The 23,083-nt window shown below is 38.4% G+C and overlaps 2 protein-coding genes across 3 annotated transcripts; both read left to right on the plus strand.

Annotated features, from left to right (window-relative positions):
- The first annotated feature begins 6 nt into the window (after positions 1-6).
- On the plus strand, positions 7-5,798 carry rab30 (RAB30, member RAS oncogene family). Of its 2 annotated transcripts, none has more exons than XM_055012494.1 (6): positions 7-135; positions 1,082-1,225; positions 2,506-2,599; positions 2,687-2,770; positions 2,855-3,038; positions 4,080-5,798. In XM_055012494.1, exons 3-6 carry the CDS (start codon positions 2,507-2,509, stop codon positions 4,328-4,330), a joined length of 612 nt encoding a protein of 203 aa, XP_054868469.1. In that variant the 5' UTR covers positions 7-135; positions 1,082-1,225; position 2,506; the 3' UTR covers positions 4,331-5,798. The 2 variants fall into 2 exon arrangements, with proteins under 2 accessions (XP_054868469.1, XP_023118514.1); XM_023262746.3 differs by having other exon boundaries at positions 10-135; positions 1,082-1,221; positions 2,501-2,599.
- Positions 5,799-9,032: 3,234 nt separating this feature from the next.
- Positions 9,033-22,483, plus strand: prcp (prolylcarboxypeptidase (angiotensinase C)). The gene is made up of 9 exons (XM_023262764.3): positions 9,033-9,541; positions 13,585-13,725; positions 13,810-13,911; positions 14,179-14,360; positions 14,738-14,895; positions 17,100-17,272; positions 19,082-19,249; positions 19,366-19,553; positions 21,477-22,483. The coding sequence occupies exons 1-9, from the start codon at positions 9,365-9,367 to the stop codon at positions 21,688-21,690; spliced, it is 1,503 nt and encodes a 500-aa protein (XP_023118532.2). The 5' UTR covers positions 9,033-9,364; the 3' UTR covers positions 21,691-22,483.
- The last annotated feature ends 600 nt before the right edge of the window (positions 22,484-23,083 follow it).

Consider the following 23,083-nt stretch of genomic DNA (forward strand, 5'->3'; position numbering starts at 1 on the left):
CAAGACGACAAAACTTTACATGTAGTCACGAAAGTGTTGGCTTTACGTTGATTTTGTTAGAAATAGCCAATAAACAACACTCTTATGCACACTTGTTATTGAAAATACTTGCTAGTACACTTAAAGAGGCTCACGGTAAGCAACGGGACTATTACTTTCGTTACTAGTAGCTTTAAAAAAAAGTTAATGCTAGCTAGCTTGTACCGAATGACCACCAGGTTAGTGGGTCTTAGTTATCAATAGTCTAGTAGTAGGCTAGTTCTGTACGTTATAGCAATAATTCGATGCTAACTGTGCTGTTTTCATGTATTTTTATTGTTTTTCATGTGTATTTTTTGCAGGGATACATCTTAGTTCTAAAATAGGCTACTCTCCATTATTAATGGCACTGCAGGGTCTTAGCCTTGATATTTAAATTAGCTAGGCTGAACTCCGCAATAAATAATACTGTAGGGTGTTTTATATTTATACTTATATTAAATCGACCCTATTTATATCTAAATAGGGTCGATTTATCTCCATGATTAATAACACTGTGGAGTCTTAGCCTTAATATTTAAGTTTGTTAGATGAATCTTTCACAATGGACGACACTGTAGGTTCTTAGCGTTAATATTTTTATAGTTAGATATCATTTTTTGAAAGATTATAAACACTAAAATTTAAAATACTCAGGTAGATGCATATAATAAATAACTATGTGTGGTCTTAATCTCAGTATTTAAACTTGTTCGTAGTAGGTTAGGGTCTTCTGCCATGCTATTATTGCAACTTTAGTTTTTGGCTAAGTTATATAACAAGTAAGAAGCTGATCAGTTGTTTATTTCCCTGCAGAGTTAGTACTGGCTACAGAGTTGGCATGTATATGGATTGTTAAGGACTTAGAAGTCTACAGAATGCATTAGAATAGAACTGCCCGCTTTGAGGAAATAAAATGCTTAAATTGCAGCCTTGCAGAACAGCAGTGAAGTATAGTAAGTGAGTAAATGCAGTGAGTTACTTTGCATGTGAACTGATGACATCATTGAGTGCAGTCCTCCTCCTCCTCCTCCTCCTCCTCCTCCTCCTCCTCCTCTATCAGTCAGGCTGCTGCTGCTGCTGAGCTGCTGAGGATACACAGCCGGAGGAATTATGCCCTGCCCAGCAGCGGCTTTGCCCATTTGAAGAGGTGACCTATGTACGCCAAGTAGTCAGAGGTCCGGGGATCTCCCCGTGTTTTTGGTAAGTGCAAACTATTTCGTGGCTCGATGCGCAGGGCTGACTGTGATTTTTCCCCCTCCTGCATCTGCAGATTGTGCCAAAATGGCTAGAATCACACGGTAGCTGCTAGTTGCTACTGTTGCTAGCTTCGCCCTAATGGCTATCAACTCAGGCTGAAAAGGCAACATTACTAGAAACAAGTGTAATATGAACTGAGATTAAATACGCGCAGGATGCTACTAATTTATTCTGCTTTGAATCTGTTCAAAAAGGCGAGATTTGAAATGCGACACGGGGGAAAATTTTCATTTTTATGCAAGCGAGGGTTAAATGGATGCCCCAGAATATGGTCCTCTGGATCACGATTGTCAGTCAGGGATTCACATGTTCTCGCAAGCAACAGTTTGCTTGCTTAAAATGCTTATTTCACTGCGGTTATGTTTAGTTTTTAAGTACGTATAGGTCTGATTCACTATGCTTGTAGCGATCAGATGTAACGGTGCTGTAGTGCTAAAATTATATGTTATTATTCATGTTTACATAAATTTGTCGTGCCGCTGCGTAGAGTGGACACTAAGCACAGAAACAGAGAACATTTAGCTTCATATTTGTGCTTTCTGCAGGCTATATATTTCATCTTAGCAGTGTGTCTATCTCCTGTGGCTCCATGATCAGCCAAAAGTGATGCACGGCCTATAAAACTGCAGCTAAGCCAACAATATTAGGAAAGTCACGTTGTGCACATATTATATGATGCAAAAATGGGAAATATAGTAGAGAAGTGAAACAGAAACGTCTGCTTTTCTAAAAGTGAACCACTTCCAGTGAAGCTCTAATGGTGTGGCATAAAGGACAAAACACAAATGCATAAAACATGTATTTTATCATTCATGTGAGTGCTAAATATGTGGGTGTTAGATTAAAATGAGACTTTAGCTTTAAGTGAGGAGTTAACAAAATTGCAGTTCCAGTGCAACCAATGTGTTTGTGCAAATGAGCTAAATTCAAGAAGATCTAAACTAGGGCATATGTCACTCGCAGCCTCTCTCGTATGCGTTGGAGAAGCTTTTTCAGGTGAAATGTCAGCTGTGATCTGTGTTCTGAGGATGCGGCCCCGTGTGCCAGTTTCACAACAGTTTGGTGGTTTCATCAGCATCTTCGCTGTCTCCTTTTAGGAATTCAGAATTGTGCCAGTGATGTGTGCCAGGACATGATCTAGAGACACTTTAATCTGACAAAGTGATTTACTGTGAAAGCCTTTCCTCACCACCTGTTTATTTTGTTTCTTTATTTTCCACAGTTTAGTATGAGCATGGAAGATTATGACTACCTGTTCAAAATAGTTCTGATAGGAAATGCTGGAGTTGGGAAGACATGTCTCGTCCGGCGCTTCACTCAGGTTTGTACTTGTGTGTGTGTCTACAAGTTTGTAGATATAATTATTTGAATGACAGCATTAGATCTTAAATGTGGGTTCTGATTTTAGGGCCTTTTCCCACCTGGACAAGGGGCTACTATTGGAGTAGATTTCATGATTAAAACTGTGGAAATCAAAGGGGAGAAGGTCAAGGTACAACAGCATTAAAAAAAATGAAATGTAAAAGTGTGTGCATTTATTGCAGTTACTGAGTTTACATATTATTATGTTTTCCAGCTGCAGATATGGGACACAGCTGGACAGGAGAGATTTCGCTCCATTACTCAGAGTTATTACCGTAGTGCCAACGCCCTCATTCTTACGTATGACATTACCTGTGAGGATTCCTTCAGGTGCCTTCCAGAGTGGCTGAGGGAGATTGAGCAGTATGCCAACAACCAAGTGGTGACTATATTAGTCGGTAAGCAAGCATTACTTTCTGCTTCACCAACTAAATATTTTATTGTCAGTGTCATCAGACATAAACCCATTCAAACTTGTGCATTATGGAGATTTTGTACATTTAAAAACTCGCTAAAATATCAATTTCTCAACATATACAAGAGTCTGTGCAATATCAGGATTTTCTACTTATGTAAGAATATGTGCAATATAGATAAAATCAGTTCAATATCAGTATTTCTACTTATCTAAAAATCTAAGCAATATGATAGTTTTTTTTAAAACATATAGATAAGTGCAATATTGTTATTTTAAATGTTGAGAGAAGTCTGTCCAATCTGAATTTACACATATGAAAGAATCTTAACAATATCAACCAGACTAATCAGAATCAGAATCATGACTACTTCAATGATCCCAGAGGGGAAACAGCTTCTGTTACAGTTGTTCCCAGTCAAAGTCTTAGAAATATAAACAGTACAAAACATATAGCTAAACATAAGAGAAGAATATACCTTAAAAATATAAACATAATGTAGGAGCATGGCAAAGGCATGCATTTTCTAAGAAAATAAAATGTATGTATGTAATGTATACAGTGGAATAAATCGTGTGTTTATTGCACAGAGGTAATATTTTAGCATGTTTGTTTTCTGCTGATGTTTCCTGTACATTTGCACATCTCCTTTGTTGCTGTAACACTACAGATTACCCTGTTGTGGGATTAATAAGAGCTTATCTTATCTGACCTCAGTTCACAGTAATTTTAAAATAGATTTGTCAAACACTAAAACAGTTTTGTGTTGTGTAATTTCTTCATTTTTTTTCTCATTTCTGAGAAAGCAAGCATTTTTGCTCAGAATACAAGGCTCAAATCCATAGTCTTTGCTCAAATCCATCCCACACAGTGTGCACACACATACACCTCCATTTCCATCTGTCACAGTACACACGCACCCACCACCATTCAGTGAGACTGTTGCTCAGAAAGATAAGTTGTAATGCAAGAAGACTCCTATTTGTTACATTTGCTGACAGAAGAATGTTGTGTGTTTTCCAGGTAATAAAATAGACCTGGCAGAGAAGAGAGAGGTTCTCAGGCAGAGGGCTGAAGACTTTGCCGATGCTCAGAGTATGCTCTATCTGGAGACGTCAGCCAAAGAGTCTGACAATGTTGAGAAACTTTTCCTCGACCTGGCCTGCGAACTCATTCGAGAGGCCAAGCAGAACAAGCTGGATAACAATGACACTGCCCCAATGCCCGGCGAGGGTAAAACCATCAGTTATTTGAGCTGCTGCAGCCTCAATTAGAGAGAGCTCAGCAGTCTGGCCATGGCAACTCAGTAGCCATTGACTGTAGAGGGTAGATGGCTAAGCCCCAATGCCTCCGTCCCGCTAAGATGGCATAATGCCACTTCTTAGTCTGGTCATTTCTAGTCCCATGCCTTTTTTAAGCTGTACAAGGGAGTCAGGCAACTTTAGTTTGGCCTTCCAGGAACAGGCATTTTAATATGCTGCCATTATGGAGAACATAATCCTCAGTGCAACATAATGTAAAGTGTTTGCCTGATGCATCCAGGAATCTGAGTAGGGCTCCATTTTATTCTCATTGTGAAATTGCAGGATTTTCCTGTTTGGGTTTTATGATCCATTTTCATCCGACATCAATATTCACCAGCAGTATTATGTGAGTGAAAAGCTCTGCCAGGTATTTTGTCACAGATCCCACACAGCTGACGAGACGTTTCATGATCATCGGAAGTTATTGGTTAATGGTAACAACGTGTTTACATACAGGACATTTTTGAAATTACTACGTTTGATCAAATCACAAAAAAACAAAAAGAAGCTTTGCAAACTTACCTAAAATCTGTTGCACAATCATTTATTTTCCACTACAGTTTTCTTCTGCTCTGAAAATAGTGTTCAATGTTATTAACTTTCATAATATTATTTCTGAATCATTATTTGCACCTGTCATTACATACTGTGAAATATTTGTTTCCTGATAGAATATTTTTACTTGCTGCTAAAATATGTTTTTAAGTCAAATAACATAAACTCAAAAACGTGTATAAATACTACGGTATTCTGTGACGCCATTATTTTTTAGTATACTTGCAGTGCTTGTGATTAGTCAGTTGATTTAGTCTGATGCAGTTGGAAAGGCCGTCATCAGCAGAAATTATGAGCAGTTTAATCAGTCGAGATTGTTTTGACTGTCAGCCTTTTCTTTTTGTTACCCATAGACGTGAATATCTCTGCCTTTTGTTGTTGCTACCTAGCCATGAAATCGTTCGAAGGGGTATGTTCATGTAGTTTCGTATGACTTGTTGTATTTCATATGCTTTTATTGTGAAACTCCTCGATTGTTGAGCATGTTTAGCCATAATTTGTAGTGTCTAACTTTATCTTTCATATATTTGCCATAACTGTAATGTACTGTATTGCACAATGCCATATACTGCACACTTATTTTTATTGTAACATTCTGTCTTTTGTTGTACAGATTTAGTACTGTAGTACATCTCGGCACTTTGCTTTTATAATTTTTTTTGTATTTCCAAGTAATCCCTTTGTAAAACCGGCGAGCGTATTGTTTTGCCTTTTACCTTTTAGATTTAACAGCAGTTACTCATGGCTAATCCCTTGCATCTTCCTGTGGAGACAATGTGGGAAATACAAAGGAAAACACTATTGGGATGTTGTGCTTCTTTTCCTTTATGTGTACAAAATAATCCCTAAAATACTCTGTATAACATTAAACAGTAACACTAAATATCTTGTATTTGTCATATGCTTTTGTTGCTGATGGGTCGGGGAGGTGAAACTGCAATCATCCACAGAAATAATTTAAAGTGCTCTTTTTGTGTGTGTTTTAGTTCCGATAACTACTATTCTCACTGTTAGTGACTTGTATGCTGCCTCCCTAATAGCTTTTCCATTGATTTCCTGCGTCATATGGAGTCTTATTGTTGAAATCAGACTGTGAAGGTTGACATTTATTCGAAAAATCATAGTTTAGATCTGGTCCTTACAAGCAGTTTTCTCTGAACGTAAACCATTTTTATATATCCGATCATAAAGCTATTATTTTTATTGCACTGTCCTATTATATATATCTTTTCTGTCTGTAGATTTTGCAAAGCTCTCTCCGATGCCTTTACCTTGACCTTCTTTGTGCAGCAACAGTGCCCTGATGCATCAGCTTATTTATTCAACAATATCTGCCTCTCCGTTTCAGACCACGCTGCTCCTCTCGGATTCAGAGAGGAAAAGTCGAATCCTCCTCCACGGCTTAATGAGCACGCTCGGGTCCACAAGAGAGAATGCAGAAAAGCTGAAAGGATTTGGAAGGCATCTCTTGACATCCTAAGATGCCACATGGTCCGCTGTCAGGCTGCGGTTGAAGAGGCTGGATCTGTTTTTCCAGCTCAATTTCCAGAAATGCTCGTGATTCGTGGGTATAATTTAAGGTTACATACTGTTGCAAGCTTTTCCACTACATCCATTGCTGAACAAACTCTGAGGATTTTCCAAATTGTTTTGTTAAAATGATGGATAACATTAGGATTTTGTATCAGACACAGTTTCTGTCTACCCTCCATACTGTGCAGCGATCACCCATTTTGAATCAGTTTGTCTGTCGATCTTTGAAACCACTGTTTCTCATAATAAATGCTCATCCCAGATTGACCAGATTCTCTCTAAACTCTTGAGTCTCTGAAACATATAAGTAGTTATTTGCTTCTTTGCCACTGGTATTTTTCTGGGTCATTTTAAACATGCAGCTGTATAACCCCGGTTAAAGAAATCCAATCTTGGCCTGCTCAATCTCTGCTCAATTTCTTTCCAATCTAAAATGTTGGAGACAGTAATTGCCTCTCAGCTGATTGCTTATGCGAGCGGTGGTAACATTTTCAATAACTTTCAGACTAATTTCAGACTGAGGTGGCCTTCGTTCTGGTGACAAATGATTTACTTCTTGCTGTAGATGAAAGTGAAAGCTCCATTCTTGTTCTGCTAGACTTGAGTATGGTTTTTGATAGAATTAACCACTCCATGTTTTTACAGCATCTTGAGGCTTGGATTGGTTTGCTCCTCCATTATTATGCCCCAACCTGTGAAACAGAATAATTTCTGTTGTCGAAAATTTGCACTCTTCAGTTTACTGTTTTATGCATGGTGTTTCTCAAGGGTCAATCTCGGGTCCGTTAATGCTTTACACCTACATATTTGCTGCCCTTAAACCAGTTTATCAGTGAATATAATGAATAGTTTCATTGTTACTCAGATGACACCGATGTGTGGGTTGTATGTTCTGTCATTGTCCACGTCTAATGGCAATCGAACCCAACTAACTTCTTTTCTGATATCAGCTGCTTTACCTCTTGAAATTTCTCAAATTTAATGATGTCTAAATAGATATTGTCTTGTTTGCCAGACACAGTTCTTTTCGGCAGACAATCTGGGAGTCCACTGACATTGCTTGAAGCCAGCTACTATAAATTTGGGTGTCTTAACTGATTCTGAACTATAATAAACTGATAGTACTCTGGCCTCTGTTCAAAACCCTTGACAGTTTCAAAATATGAGTCCAAGGGTTATCACCAGCAACATCATATAACTCCCAGACTGGCCTTCTTGCAATAGCTCCCTTTTCATTTTCAGAAATTTTTACAACTGACTTTCAAGGCCTTTCAGGACCAAAGTCTTTCCTATATGCTATTAAGGATCTTCTAATCCTGCATCAGCCTGAATGTCATCTTAGATCAACAGATTGAGATCTTCTGGTATCATCCACTTTCATGCTATCATGCTTTGGTAGTCCAGAACCTGAACCTTTGGAGTGACTCACCCACAGAGATTAGATTGGCTAAAGCTATTACAGTTTTCCAATCTCTTCCTAAAGCTTTGCTTTTAGAAAAGCCTTTGTATCTCTGTAAAATAGATTTTTAAAAAATGTGTTTTTCTTATGATTTGTTCTTGTTTTTTTTCTGTTTTCAATCCTTTTGTGAAGGGTTTTGTAACAGTTAAGAAAAAAATGTTCCTTTCATTACCATATTATCACATATTAGTGTGGCTACAAGGATTTGAATAAGTAACATAAATGTCTGTTGTATGTCTCTATAAAAAATTACACAGCATATCTTTTATTGCTTCTGTATACTTGCAGTATGTGTAACTTTTTGTGCATAATTTTTTAAAATGATAAAATAGCAGTATAAAAAGGATCAGGTAGCATCAGTTGTACATATAGTTTAGATATACGTTTTACAAATACGGCTGGAAAACATAAAGACAAAAACAGAGTATATACAACAAATTCAGTCAGTGGTTTCAGGAAAGAAAATTTGTTGTTTCCTTGAGCCTAATTCTTTTGTTGTTGTTTATTCAACACTGTGATTTGAGTGGAGAGTTTAATTCTGTGAGAAAACATTATATCTGCAAATATATGTCATTTATTAACCAAATATTCAAGAGTGACACGTGGATTATCACAGTTATAGACAATAGCTTTAAGGTTAAAAGAACACCAATAAAAAGTGAAACTTTAGATCTGTCAGCCAAAGAAGAGGCAACAATTCCTGTATTATGTTTACAAAAGGTGCAAGAATATCTATAAATTTGGCACTTTGACAATATGAATAGTATGTTTTATGTAAGATTTTGAAATGTGCTTCTTTAGCATTGTAGCATACAAAATAAAGGCCCTTCTAAGGTTTGTTTTCAGTCAAACCTCCACATAAACTTGCCTCCTGTAGACATTGCAGTCAAGTGCATATTTCTGTGACGTATTTCCGGTATTTGCCACCATGTTTAAGTCTTATTAAGTGCAAAATGTCGCTTTTTGTGCTTTAATACATTCGACCAGGGACACATTGCTCCTCTTTGGCCCTTGGCGGTGCGTAAATGTGCATTTATAAGCGCAATAGATCTGTGGCAGGAAACTGTTTCTAGCACTGGAGGCAGCAGTGCGCTCATGCAGAACTCACTCTCCCATCATGCACTGCGAATTATCTACAGTGAGGACCATCTGCCGTATGCTCCATACATCCATGGCTGCTTTCTGGTTCCAGTTAAATGAAAGTTGGTGACATATTGTGGAGACTTTGTCCTTGGTCCGTCCTGCGGCAGAAGCACAGCAACAACACACTCCTTCAGCTCCGATGATAAACTCGTTCCACCAGCTATCTAGTAACACCTCTCTGCATTTGCTGACAGGGAAGTCTCACTTCCTTTCTTTTACGGGACGAGTCTCCTCTCCTCAGGGAAAACACAGACAGATCATGCGACCTGCTGCGCTGAGGATCGGTGTGTTGTGAGCTGACAGAAGCAGCGGGGATGGCTGCAGACAGGACGGAGGTTTCGGCCAGAGCCGCAGCTACCTGCGTCCTAACGCTGTGTTTGGTTTGTTTACACGTGTCTGCACTCAAATCTCAACTTTTCACCAGAACGGGAGGGCTGCCTTACTCATCTGAACCCCCCATCAGCTATAAAACATTTTATTTTGACCAGAAGGTGAGTTTAAAGTTTAATTTGTAACTTCGAATATGTCCATAAAATGTTGTTTTGCGCATGAGTTTCACACTAGTTTCTTCCTCGTTTATTTGCTTCTTTCTCTTTCACTTCACTTTTCAATGCTTCATTTGTTCCTTATGAAGGCCGAATTTATTACAAGACAGTTGTAGCCAATATTTAGTCTTTTAAAAGAAGTATGATCTAAAATAGTACTTGATTTAACATTAAGCAGCTCTTTCTGAAAGCATACCTGCTTCTATTATGTGATTCTTCCTGCCTCATTTAGTTTACTCACCTTTTTATTTGCCACTAAATAACTTGGCTTCATTGTTTACTGTGCACAAATAATTTCACCACTTGCTCTTTCAAAAAGAAAAAAAAAAACTCCCAACGCACTTAATTCTATAGAGGTCTGTGTGTTGTGTCTGCAGACAATACAGTAGGTGTTTCCCATGAGGCTTCCTGTAGTGAAGGGAAAAGCATCACAATTGGCTCTGTTCCTGCCAGCAGATCTTTAACTGTCTTTCCTGGCTCGTTGCCTAAAGAGGTCTCCAGGGCCCAGTGGATGGTAAACGCTTGGGAGGGCTGAGAGATCCTCACTCAGCCTCTACATGCTCTACATATTGTTACTTTATGGAGATTCAGATTTCATGATGAGGGTTTGAAACATCAGCAGGTTTTGTGAACGTGACTCATACAGTCACAAGACTCTTTTTTTCCTATGACTTCACCAATGACCGGTTGAGTTTTACCTTCATCTTGTGCTGATTAATCAGCTGCACTTCATGGAAACTGAAAATAGGTCATAAAGGTGCTTTGGTACACAAGCTGGTAGACATTATTTAGACCTTAACTCTGTGATTAAACTGAATGTAACTGTTTATTTTTCTTTTATTGGTGCACTTCATACTGCTTGTGCAACCTCCTGTTTCATTTTCATTAATGTAAGACAATTAGTTCCGTTTTTCTCACATATAACTGAGATATTTGTCAGTTTTGCATCACTTTCCAGAAGTCGTGCTTATGATCACTGGAAGAAGACATAGCCAAGTAAATGAAAACAATCCATATTGTTGTTTTAGCAAATACTGAAGTGTAAATAGTAGAAGAATAGCAAAGAAAACTAATTATGGAACTTTTCTTGACAAAATTTTGCAGAATTATATACATAGTATTCTTATATATGTAGTATATTAGTAGCACGTAACATTTTTGTGTTCAGTTGTTGCAGCTGTATCGTTTTTTGTCACTATAGAGTAATTATTGACATGTTTTTTTCAACCAAAAAATGGCAAATAAACTTGGTTTTCAAATTTGAGGGTGTGTTACCTTCACTTGTCTTATACTTAAAAATGAAGCATTTTTTGTAACTTTATTCCCTTGGAATTTGTGCTGAGCATTTTTCACTATTTTCTGGTGTTCACAGAGCAACAACCAATTGATTAATCAATAAAAATGTCCATATTGAATGAAAATTGGAATAACAGTAATGGCTGACATCAGTACTATTAATACTGCTAATGATGTGTGAGCACTAAATAGTGTTTGGATTCAGGAATTAGCTCCACACCTGGTCCGGCCCACGACATCCTGTTTAATCAGCCAAGCTGACAAGAAGATAAAGACCATTTCCTGCCCTCTGACGCCTGCTGTCTCGTCTGATGTGGGTTTTTAGGCCAGTCAACGAGATATTGTGCTCTTCTTCTCAACAAGGACTGCAAATACAATCCTTGCAAACCACTTTCCAGCACCAGTGGAAAGTCTGCTGTTATCACAAAAGAATCATTAATCATGCAGCTTTTTTTCTACACTTTTATTTCTGCCAACTGCTGCGAAGAGAGCACCAAGTGATCCAGCAGTTGTCGTCCGGAAATCCTCTCGACTGCACTCTGCCTCAAGACAATGAATGGAAGTGTCCTGAAGCATCCTTCAAATTAACTGCAGCAGTTTACTGGAGCTTGTTCTTTGCTTGTTCCCCCTCATGTCTGCATTTGCTGGACAACAGATTCAACCTCCTGTCTTGTGGAATCGGGCAGCGTTCTGGCTTAGTAGATGTGCGGCATATGCAGTGAATTTTAATTGAGGCTAACTGCTCAAGTGCTGCCTGCTGCAACCACATGGTGGCACTACGTATCAGGGTGTGGATGCGTTATGAAACCAATCTCATAGGTTTTGTGATGTGCATACTGAGTGGGAGCAAGTGATACAGTGCTCACTGGAGGTCCTTTTGCTGCAAGACTTTATGGATTCAGCCACTTTAGTTTTGCTATTTAGATCATAGTCTTTTGCAGGAATATTTTTGTCTCCATTGCAAGAGAATTCCGCTCAAAAATTTGATCCCCAAAGTCAGAAATCTGCCATTTGAAATCCTGAATCTAGATTAAAAAAATAAGTAAAAACACAAAAATCTAAGCAAACTATGTCTTTTTTTTTTAAAGCTCACAAAGCAACATAAAAATGCTTTATTTCCAAAAATCAGAGATTGCATTTTGCTTTACCAATACCACTGAAACTCACTCTCCTGCCAAGCTGCTGAACTTTGTCTCATGGTCCCCTCGCACTTAAAAGCACTGCCAAGTGTGAAGGAGTCGAGGCTTGAATGAACACATTGAGGCCCCAGAATCTTTTTGCTGTCATTGGCTCATAAAATTGCTGCCTCCTTTGTATCCGCCGAGGAGAGAAGAGAGCGAGGACGGGGAAAAACAAAACAGAAACATTTTGTATTAAGTGCCGGGGCTGTTTCCAGGGTTGGACTACTCAGTAGCCTCATGGGGTTGTCTTCTCTGTGAAGTTGTTGTTTTCTCGCTGCCTTTGTCTAATAAAGAACACAGGAAATATGCTTGAAAGGAGAAGATACACCAGAATCCCTGAGGTTTTATGAAAGGATATTTCAGAGCTCATCTAAAGTGGAACTAATGTGGCATCCCTTAAAAATGGCTCCAGCATTTTTTAATACAAATTGGGGCTAATTACCCTTAGAATCCAGCCTCGGGAATGTCATTTCACAACACCATCGCTGGCACGGAGCCAGGTACACAAGGATCACACCTACTTGAAAGCACTTTCTGTGCACTGCGCTTCATCCCTTTATTATGCTGTGTGTTGTTTTTTTACATCAACATCTCTGCTGACAAGGGTGACCAGTTCCCGGAAGATAGTCTTTTATTTATCTCTGCATTATGTTGTTACGTTTCATGGCGCTGCCTCTGATTTTGTGGAAAATTTGCTCTGCTGCTTTGTGCTTGAAAGGGGAGCACGCTTTGTGGCTCAAATCAGGGCGACTCCCTAATGTAACTGCACTTTGAATACTAACCATTAGTCTCAGTAGTTCTTGTTGCTGTTCAGTATTAATATAAAGAACAAACTATTACAGGCTCGTGAAGGGGTTGAATAAACTACTCTTGGCACAGTGTTAACAGAAACTGAATGTTAAAAGGCTTTACAAAAAGATGAGTAGATTACAAGGCTGTTGAGGAGACACATTAGAGTGTATATGTATCTCACAAATGGGTAAGATAAGATAAGGTAAACTTTATTCATCCCTCACCGGGGAAATGTACATGTTCCAGCAGCTGAATGCAGATGAAGCATAAGAAATGCAGGAGAAGAATTACAGGGCTAAAAATAATCACATAACAAAGGTCACATAGAGACAGTATACCAGGCATGATGAATCTACAGACGTATGATTGTATGACATAGCGAATTTACATATGGATATGTAAAGATGTGACTTGATGAATTTACATATGTATGGGTATGAGATGGAGGAAAATATATTTGTCGGTCAGTGAGGACTTAACATGATCTTGAGGCAACAGAATTTATAAAAATTCAGTCTTAATTTCGCAGAAAAGCAAGAAAATTAGTAAAGGTGAATTTAATTTAGCAGTTAATCTTCAAGAAATGTGATATTAAACTTTACTTCCTGGTTCCCTTTTGAAGGCCGTTTCTGGTTAAGCTAAGATGTTAGAGATTAGTTTGTGCCTTTAAATAAATTCACCACAGATTTTATTTATTGTTCCTGTTTTTATTTCTTCCAGGTTGATCATTTCGGATTCCTCGAGGATGACACCTTCAAGCAGAGGTACCTGGTGGCTGACAAACACTGGCAGCAGCCCGGAGGACCCGTTTTGTTCTACACTGGAAACGAAGGCGACATCACCTGGTTCTGCAACAACACTGTAAAATATCCAGCAGCTGCTTTTGTTCATTCACAACGCACATTTAATCCTCGGTCTAAGTCGAGACACCTGTTCTCTCTTCAGGGCTTCATGTGGGAAGTTGCGGAGGAGTTGGGCGCCATGCTGGTTTTTGCAGAACATCGTTACTATGGAGAGTCGCTGCCATTTGGACAAGACTCTTACAGTGTAAGGGAAACATGCAGAAGCTTCTAATTAAGATATGTGTAAAGAATATTAAATATTAACAAAAAAAATGGCTTAGGTTTGAATATTTTAATGACACTGATACAGATTCAGACATGTTCATTCTTGATACTCTAGTGTGTGGTAGCTTCGGGTGAAATAATTATCAGCAAATCCACTGCCTGGGGCTAATTCCACATGTGTGTTTCATGTTTTTTCCCGATTATGTCCACCTCATTTTAGAAGAATTCTTGTATATAATCATTGCAGGACAGCAAACATCTGAACTACCTGACCGCAGAGCAGGCGCTGGCAGATTTTGCAGTTCTGATTCAGAACCTGAAGAACACTTTACCTGGAGCTCAGCAGAGCCCCGTCATTGCTGTCGGAGGGTCCTACGGAGGGATGCTGGCTGCCTGGTTCAGGATGAAATACCCCAATGTTGTTGCTGGGTAAGACATCAGTGCACTTTTAGAGATCTGCAGGTTAAAGTACCCAAAATATATCTGATATTTTTGTAGCTGTGAACAATAGATCTGCTTCAGTACCCAAGAATTTGGTCATTTTTGACTAAAGAATCCTAAAGTTTTACCTTCATTGTCTCCTGCTGTCAAATAAATGTCTAGAATAAACACCAGATGTTCATGTGAGCCCAGCATGACGAATGTATGAAGTCTGAATTTAACGTATCTGAGCCTGAATCATTCTTTGTCTTCTATACCATTCTGCCCAAGCAAACATGTTCACTAATCCATAGATTACTGATGATAATGAATATGTAATTCTAGGAGAAAGTATAGAAACGGTTCTGCTTCTTGTCGTGTTTCAGAGCTCTGGCAGCCTCCGCACCGATATGGCAGTTCCCTGGGATGGTGCCATGTGGAGATTTCTACAAAATAGTAACTCAAGACTTTGCCAGAAGTGGCTATAACTGCGATGCAAATATCAGGAAGTCCTGGAAGGCTATCAATAATGTCTCCTCCACTGGTAAGTCAGGCTGAAATGTGCCTTCTAATTTGAGTTATTATTTGAAATATTCTGTCAGGCTGATTTTTATATGACACTAATTTCATCATATTTCATATTCTTTCCCAGAAAACTGGATTTTAGGTATTTCAACACTGTAAAGTCCACATTTTTAAAGCAGAAAAACCTCCTATTAAAGCCTGAAAGCAGACAGCTGATATTAAAACTTGTTCTACTGTTGGGGATAAAGTCTGGAGCCTCTCCACAGAGGTCACCTGAGCTCAGAGCTGAATGAAAAGATGCACCTTTATAGGATCCCCTGGCACTTTTTCGATTATCATATTCCTAAACCATAGGAATGAACTCTATTGAACTTAGTGCTACTTTTATTCTTATCACTATTAGTAGTGAATGTAAACTGATAAAATATTCTGTGCCAGTTTCTAATAAACCACTATTTTCAAAGGATTTATAGGTGAAAACTAATTTCTGGATCAATTGTTAATCCTATATTGCTTTATAGACCAGGTGGAAGTTATTAATAAGAACATTTTTTGAGGCTGAGAAGTAGGAAAATCAGCATGACTCATGTTTTGTGTGAGTCATGCTGACTTAAAAATCTGACTTAATACCTTAACTTAATAATTTGATAATAATGGGCTGTTAATAAATGGATTTTGGCAGATGAACAGTGAATTTTAGGAACGAGCGGTCAATCTTCTCTGCATTATGAGATGTTATTGCCTCAGCAAAGGCACCTTCTAGTATGGTAGACTAATCCTTGTGAAATGATTCTTGTGCCATTTTCATTTTGTTGTATTTTATATTTGATCGTTGGTGTTATTGTCTGACACTACAGAGGGTTAGAGGGCTGTAATGTGGTTTGCTGGTGGTGTATTTTTCTAAAAGTTGACAGGATTTTCTGAACTAACCAACAAAATCACAAACTGATTTAACAGTTAGCAATGAAAGTGCTGAAGAGGACTGTCCATAATCTGAAAACAAAAGTGCTGTTTTTATGAATAGGCTATAGCAAATCTTTCAGAATGAATGAATGATTTTCGAAAACCATAATTTATATAAAACTGTGCCTCATTTCCACATGCTACCAAAACGTCTTTCATCACTTTCATGCACTTTTCATAATGTAGCTTGACAATATCTCCAACAAAATACTAAAATCAGGGGGAGAAATATATCACAGACTGTAAGTTTCCAGTAATTAGTTTAGAGAAACTGTTAAACCATGCAACCTTTATTGGAGCCAGGAGACACAGGAGCTGCACTGAGAATTCAAACTGATAATAATGTATGGCAAAAATAAAAATCATAACCAACCCTTACCAAAAAAATCCAATCAAATAAAGGTGGCACTGTTGAGGTTAAAGCTGCACATTATGTAAAAATATCTAACACTTAACAGCTAGTTAATACCAAAGAGAAACTTCAAGCACTTGGTACAATACCTTAAACCAAAATTCATGTACTGACACACACTTTGGTCTTTAAAGATAGCAGCACCAACAAAATTACCTGAATATAGAAGTATTTAAACATTTGTAATTGTTGGCTGAAATACAATTCAGTCACAGGGATCCAGAAACAACAGATAGAAGATGGTAGTTGGTACATTATGTGAATTTTGGCTGCTTTTCATTTACATCAGTCCTGAAAATGTTTGAAGAAGTTAAAAAAAAGATATGAATAAAAACTTATGATGTGGGACTTCAAAATCAAAGTAAAATCCAATGTTAGATTTGCTGTTTGATCTAAATGCTATGGCTAAACTAAGACTTTTATAAGTGGAACTTGTATATAATGAGTGGAGGCACTGCTCTACCTAAATTATCCTCTTTTCCACGACATCTTCCAGTTCTATTTGTTTTTCCGTCAAAAGGATTTCTGTCACTTCAAACACAAAAACACGACCCTGAAATTTTCTGTGTATATTCTGAGCTAAACGAGTGTTGGATTTTGTAAAGTTTGGGCATCTTGTCACTTTAACCAAGTTTAATTAATGGATATTTTATTAATATTTAGCAGCTCAGTTTTTAATACTTGTTGTAGCTCGTTTTTGTTCAATACTGATAAAATAAGAATATTCTCTCTTCGTTAAAATGAAAATACCCAATCTTAGTCTGATAATATAGTTTATGTAGTTCACATTGAAGAGAAATTACTAATTTATTGACATCTAATCGGTTATTTTGCTCTTTTCTGACAAGTTTCTGGTCTTCAGTGGCTGTCAGAGGAATTCAGCTTATGTGCTCCTCTTAAAACCATAATTGATGTCATTGGCTTCAAGAACTGGCTTCAGGAGACCTGGGTGAACCTGGCCATGGTGGATTATCCTTACGAAGCTAATTTCCTGCAGCCGCTGCCTCGCTGGCCGATCCAGGTATGAACAGAAACTAGTAAAATACTGTAAATATGTAAGATTCAGAGCAAAAAATCCAAAACTGCGTGTGGTAGCAGCTGTTTTCTTGCATGGCCCAAGCAAAATTTCCAGGTTTTCGTATTTGTCAAAAGTTTTTACTTGATTGCAACTTTGAGTTTTATTTGTCTTTGCTTAAGCGCCTAATTTGGCCTGACAGCGTGGCCTTAATTGAAATGAACGTGTGATTCAGCCGATTGTGTTACAAGTGTTTGTTGTGGTCTTCCAAGCTTTTGTTTACAACAGCTGTCCGCTAACTTCATCAATATTCATAAGGATCTCGTTTCCTTTTAGATTTTAAGTATTCTTTAGATGAGCGGCTACAAGTGAGCCACCGTTCTTTTCTTCCCTCGTACCAATGGGTCCTTTTCATTTGCACACTCCGTCACATCTCCGAGGTGTTCCTGTTCGGACGCTCGCATTGGCGCCACAGAAAGAGGACAACAAGAGTTGGCCACTCTCGTCTGAATGGGACTGTAGCAAATACTTAACTAGACACTTGATGCGGAGGAGAGTTTAAACTCACACCGCGAGTTTGAAACATTTTTCTTTGCAAGATGCCCTTTGTTTTTATGCAAAACAGCTTGTGACAGTGCAGCGGCAGTTTTTTCCCGGAGGCTGATTGACTTGGGCTGCAGTGTATTCTACCAGTCACCTTGGCACGTCACGTGTACGAACCAAGACCTGCTATTGACCCCCGACTCCCCGTACTGAGCTTCAAAACCCCCCCGAGGGGCCTGCAAAGGAGCTTCATTATTAAACTTCCACTTGCATGATACATTTTTTCACTCATCACTCATTAAACCGCTGAATAGATCCAGGAGAATCAGGTTAGATGAAATAAACACTAAATGGTCATTTTGAGCTTTTTTTGGCTCCGTGCCTTTAATGTATGCGACCCCTATGGGTGGTTTAAGCGGTTTAGGCAGTGGGTGCAAAGAGGAGCTTTTTTAATGACAAAGCTAATGTGATTATCTGAGTGAGTGTGAGAACGGGGTATTGAGGGCTTAGAGGAGGGAAATCTGTTGGCAGAGATGAATGTATAAGCCTAATCCTATCTGAAAAGTAAGGAGAAGATGCTTTGGAGCTATTGCAGTGTTTTTTTCCACAGTATAAATCTTTGGTTGGACATGTCTGTGGCCCTCCTCATCCATCGACCACCAACTCCTCCCCGGGCCGCAGACAAAAGCCTTAGTAACAGACTCCACACTAGTGCAGCTCCCCTCCAACCTCCAAACAAGAAAGCCCAGTTTTCTCTGCTTCACAAAGAGCGCAGAACAACAGCAGCGGCCAGCTCTGCCGCCGCAACCATAACAACACGCAGTGAAATCAAACAGGAGCTGAAACTCAAATATTTATCATCCACGCTATTAATTCTCAGTCAGCCGCGGCCAGGAGAAAAACAATGGTAATGAGAGCGAAATCTTTAAATTTTAAATCATTTAGATCACTGGCTTAAGTAAATGGGCTCCCTCTCCTCTAGTGCCAAAAGTAGGGCAATAAATTCAGGTTCATTCCAGGGAATTTCATATGCAAATCAGGCGCCACCACTTTTTATGTGGAAAAACACTTTATGGGCCGCGAAAAAAGCAATCTTCAGTCTTGTAAACAACTCGGATGTAAGGGAATTAGTTATTTTAATTTCCCTCTTTAATGGTATTCTAAAAAATGCATGAAACTTTTAGCGACGTAATCGCTTAACCTGAGCTGTAATGTGATTAAACCTCTAATTAATTCAGTTTGCGTTTGCTTTTTTTGGCGTCTATTTTCAAGGTGGTGTGCAAGAACCTCGCGTTCGATTCCAACGTGTCCGACTATCAGCTGCTGCACGGAGTCTCTCAGGCAGCGAAGGTTTACTACAACTACACCGGAAGCTCTTCCTGTCTCAACACATCCCAGACAGCAACCGGCAGCCTTGGTGCACTCGGTTGGACGTACCAGGTGACTAGCAGAGTGCAGGGATCGGTCTTTGTCACGCTGAATAAATTGGTGCACAGAGGTGTCAGTGGGCAGCTTGACCTGTCAGACTGAATGTGTGTTCAATCCGTCTTCCTCAGGCCTGCACGGAGATGGTGATGCCCATGTGTACAGACGGCGTGCAGGACATGTTTGAACCCGAGGACTGGAATTTCCAGGCCTTCTCTGATGAGTGTAAAGCCATGTTTGGCGTCCGCCCACGGGCTGATTGGGCAGGAACGGTCTTCGGGGGGAAGGAGATCGCCTCTCACAGCAACATCATCTTCAGGTAGGCATCGCTTACACAATGCCAGACAGGAGCAGAAGGTTCCTGTTGTTATCTGGGTTTGTCTAGTGGGGAGAGAGCAGTTTCAGTGCAGATGTCGGTTCACTTTACTGCAAGGCAAATTAAGATACGTAGCAACAGGAGGTAGACAAAATTGACCCGTTTTAAAGTTTGAAAATGTGGGAAAAAATATATATTTTCACAGTGAAACTTCTGATGTCCACATTTTCAACATTTTTGGGAAATCTTTGAACATTTTTTGGTGGAAATTTTTTTTTTTTTTTTTTTTTTTTTTTTAAATATTTCTTAAGAACATTCACAAAAAAATCTACCAAAATCCAGCGCTGGATTTTGGTAGATTTTTTTGTGAATGTTCTTAAGAGAATATTAGAAGTTTTACTGATGTATGTGATCACTTTAGATATTTTTAGGATTTTTTTGGGAAGATTTTTACTCATTTTTTTGAAAATATTTACTAGAATTTTCTTGCCAAATTTGGGTTTTTTTTTTTTTTTTTTAAATAAAACTTTTAAGGAAAACTTTTAAGGAATTATTGGAATTTTCTCCCTGAAGGTTTTGCAAATTTTCAGAAATTTGGGGAATTTTTTTGCTGAATTTTTGGATTTTTTTCAGGCAAGGAAACAATATTTTTTGGTGCCCGTAAATAAGAACAACAGGAGGGTTAAATGACTGTAGCTCCATCGTAAACACAAAAGAGAGCAATATTACAATGAGTGCAGCTATAGTTTTAGTTTAGCTGTAAAAAATTCTGGCCAAAAAAGTGAGTTTTAAATGTGACCTTTAGTACAGGACAGTCAACAGCAAAAACAGTGGTTTAGTTACTTAAAAATGTGAATATGATGTTCTCTCAACATCTTTATCTCTTTTAATACTCTGAACCTCATGCAGTTTCTGGATGTGTTCTTGGCTTCTGTCGTAGTTTTACTCAATATGGGCTCATTTTTTTCTGCACTAAAGCATCCTGCACCTCTATGGAAACACCACAACCATGACTAGAAGTGGCGAGAACTCAAACATACCTTCTGTGCAGTATTGACACGCTATAACTCATAAAAAGGAAAAAAAAGAGTAGAATTTCTCAGTCAATTGTGTTTCAATTAATTTTTTTATAAAAAAAATAAAAGCTGGAAATAACATGTTTATCATTTTGTCAAGTGCCCCCAGATGTTACAAATATGGAAAATAGTGACTTATATAGTATATTAACAATAATGACTTTACATATTATAGATATTTTACTACATTTAACTTGTTTCCATCGCCTGGAATTCAGCCCAGGTTAGTCACAAAGTCCTTGAATTATTGTCACATGACTGATGATTGCAGCTGAGTCGCTAATGGCTTCATGTTAGCACCAAGAAACACAGAATTTTTTGTTTTTTACAGAATCTAGTTACTGTAACTTGTTTATTTTTAGCTTTTAAAAAATGGAATAAAGTGATTTTGATGAAGTATCACGGTTTTGAACTTAGGTTTGATTAAGTTTTCTGATGGAACTGCACTTCACAGATGAGTAGTTCAAGGACCACTGGAAAGTTGACAATTCTTTAATTATTATTAGAATTTTTTTTAACAGTTTCTGGCTGATAAATGGTATAATTCTGATGATTAAAAAAGAAAAAATGAAAATGGTTTTTAAACCTGCCAGTGGGCTTTTTGTTGGCAAAGCCTGGTCGACACAGGAATTAAAGAAAATGATCAATTATTATAGTTTTTTTAAAAACTTTATTTGCTTTCCTTGTTTTTTTCACAGTCTTAATGCATAAACATTAGACACCACAGTACACTGACAACTCACAAAATACATGCTGTAACTGTTTACCACAGTGTACAAAAAATTTTCATTGCATGTAGACAATATTGTGTCTGATACCCAGTAAACACGTCTCTGCTGTTGTATTTCAGTAATGGAGGACTGGACCCCTGGTCTGCTGGCGGAGTGACTCACAACATTACGGATTCTCTGATTTCCATTATGATTCCTGACGGAGCTCATCACCTGGATCTCCGCTACAGCAACGACCTCGACCCGCCTTCAGTCCGCGCCGCCCGGGCCTTAGAGGTGAAGTATTTCAGGCAGTGGATCAAGAAAGCTAAAAAGACACATCGAACTGCGTGAACCTACTAAATTCCACACACGGTAAAAATTCTGCTTGACTGGGACACTTGTGATATCTGGGAATTAGCTTTAATTTGCGTGACGTGGTATTTCACACGGTGCTGTCGGTTAAAATGCCAAAGTTTGTTCCTTTTTTAAAATCAGTTTCTGTTTTAATCAGTGAGCCATCTTTGATACACTCCATTTCTTTATGCCAAACTATATATTTTCAAGGGCTTGGAGACAAAAGGTACTGTATTATCGGCAAAAGATCTGTTTGCCGTTTGAAACTCATTGATAACAACGCTGTACGTTTGTTTGTTTATTCGTGTAATCTCATTATCACCATCAAAAGACTGGATGATCCTCATTTTGTGTTTTTTTTCCTTGATGTAAAGTTTGCCAATCCCCATTAAGACCCGTCTGCCTCCAAGCTCACAATTTCTTATTTCAGTCGATTTTACAGTCATGGCTGCGGTTATTCATGTCTGTGATGACATTTAGTTTCATTATTCCAAATTTACATCCGCTTCAGTTCATTCTGTTGTCATTCAGCTGCATTTGTTCTTTCGAAGTATATTTTAATATGCTTTTTAACAATAAATAATTCTCAGGAGAAAAGTCTGGCACCAAATATGACAAAGAAATCCCATTTTTAAAAAAGATTTTAAGTGCACAAAGTGTAATAATAAACTTAATTTGGTGCCTTCCCTGCTGTATTTATGTCTTCTACTGATTTTCTGTATGTGTGGCCATTCCCAAGAATCGAGTCATCCTTTAAAACCGATTAAAAAGTTGCCAATTTACTGTCATACATTCCTGTCTTTTGATCATGTATGCATGTTCTGTTGTTCTGCCGAGCGCACTGTTTGTCATGTTTTAGAAAGAATACGGCCTTCAAGTTCCGTTTCCACCGAGCAAGAACAATTGCACGTGCTTGAGATTTAATAAAAACCCAATCGGAGGAGGCCAATAAAGCGAGTGGTGGGAGGTTATTGCAGCTCTGCCTGCTGACCTTACCCCTGTGGACCAACCTGTGGGATTCCCCCTAGCACGCATTAATTCACTGGCTGCCATTAAAGCTCTAAATTGTGGCACCAAGGCTCTGGTTTGTTCCCCCCTGCAAGTAATATTATTAATACAGCTCCTGTGGTGCCAGAGAGGTTGAGGAGGTTGATGGAAGGTTAAGAGTGAGCTGGTGAGAGGATGCAGGGACCAAGAAGCCTTTTGTAGTTCACTGAGAAGCCACTTTTTAAAAAAAAAAAAAAAATGTCAAGATAAAAGCCTCAAAAGCCATGAAAAATACTAAAAAACACCTTGACTGCTAATGAAAACATGTCATCTTACTTTGTAGTTTTCTTTGAAGTGTTCTTTTTCATTTTAACATTCTTAGGTAAAGCAAAACCTCCTGACA

This window comes from Amphiprion ocellaris, chromosome 7, assembly GCF_022539595.1.
Source record: "Amphiprion ocellaris isolate individual 3 ecotype Okinawa chromosome 7, ASM2253959v1, whole genome shotgun sequence".
Lineage (NCBI taxonomy): Eukaryota > Metazoa > Chordata > Actinopteri > Pomacentridae > Amphiprion > Amphiprion ocellaris.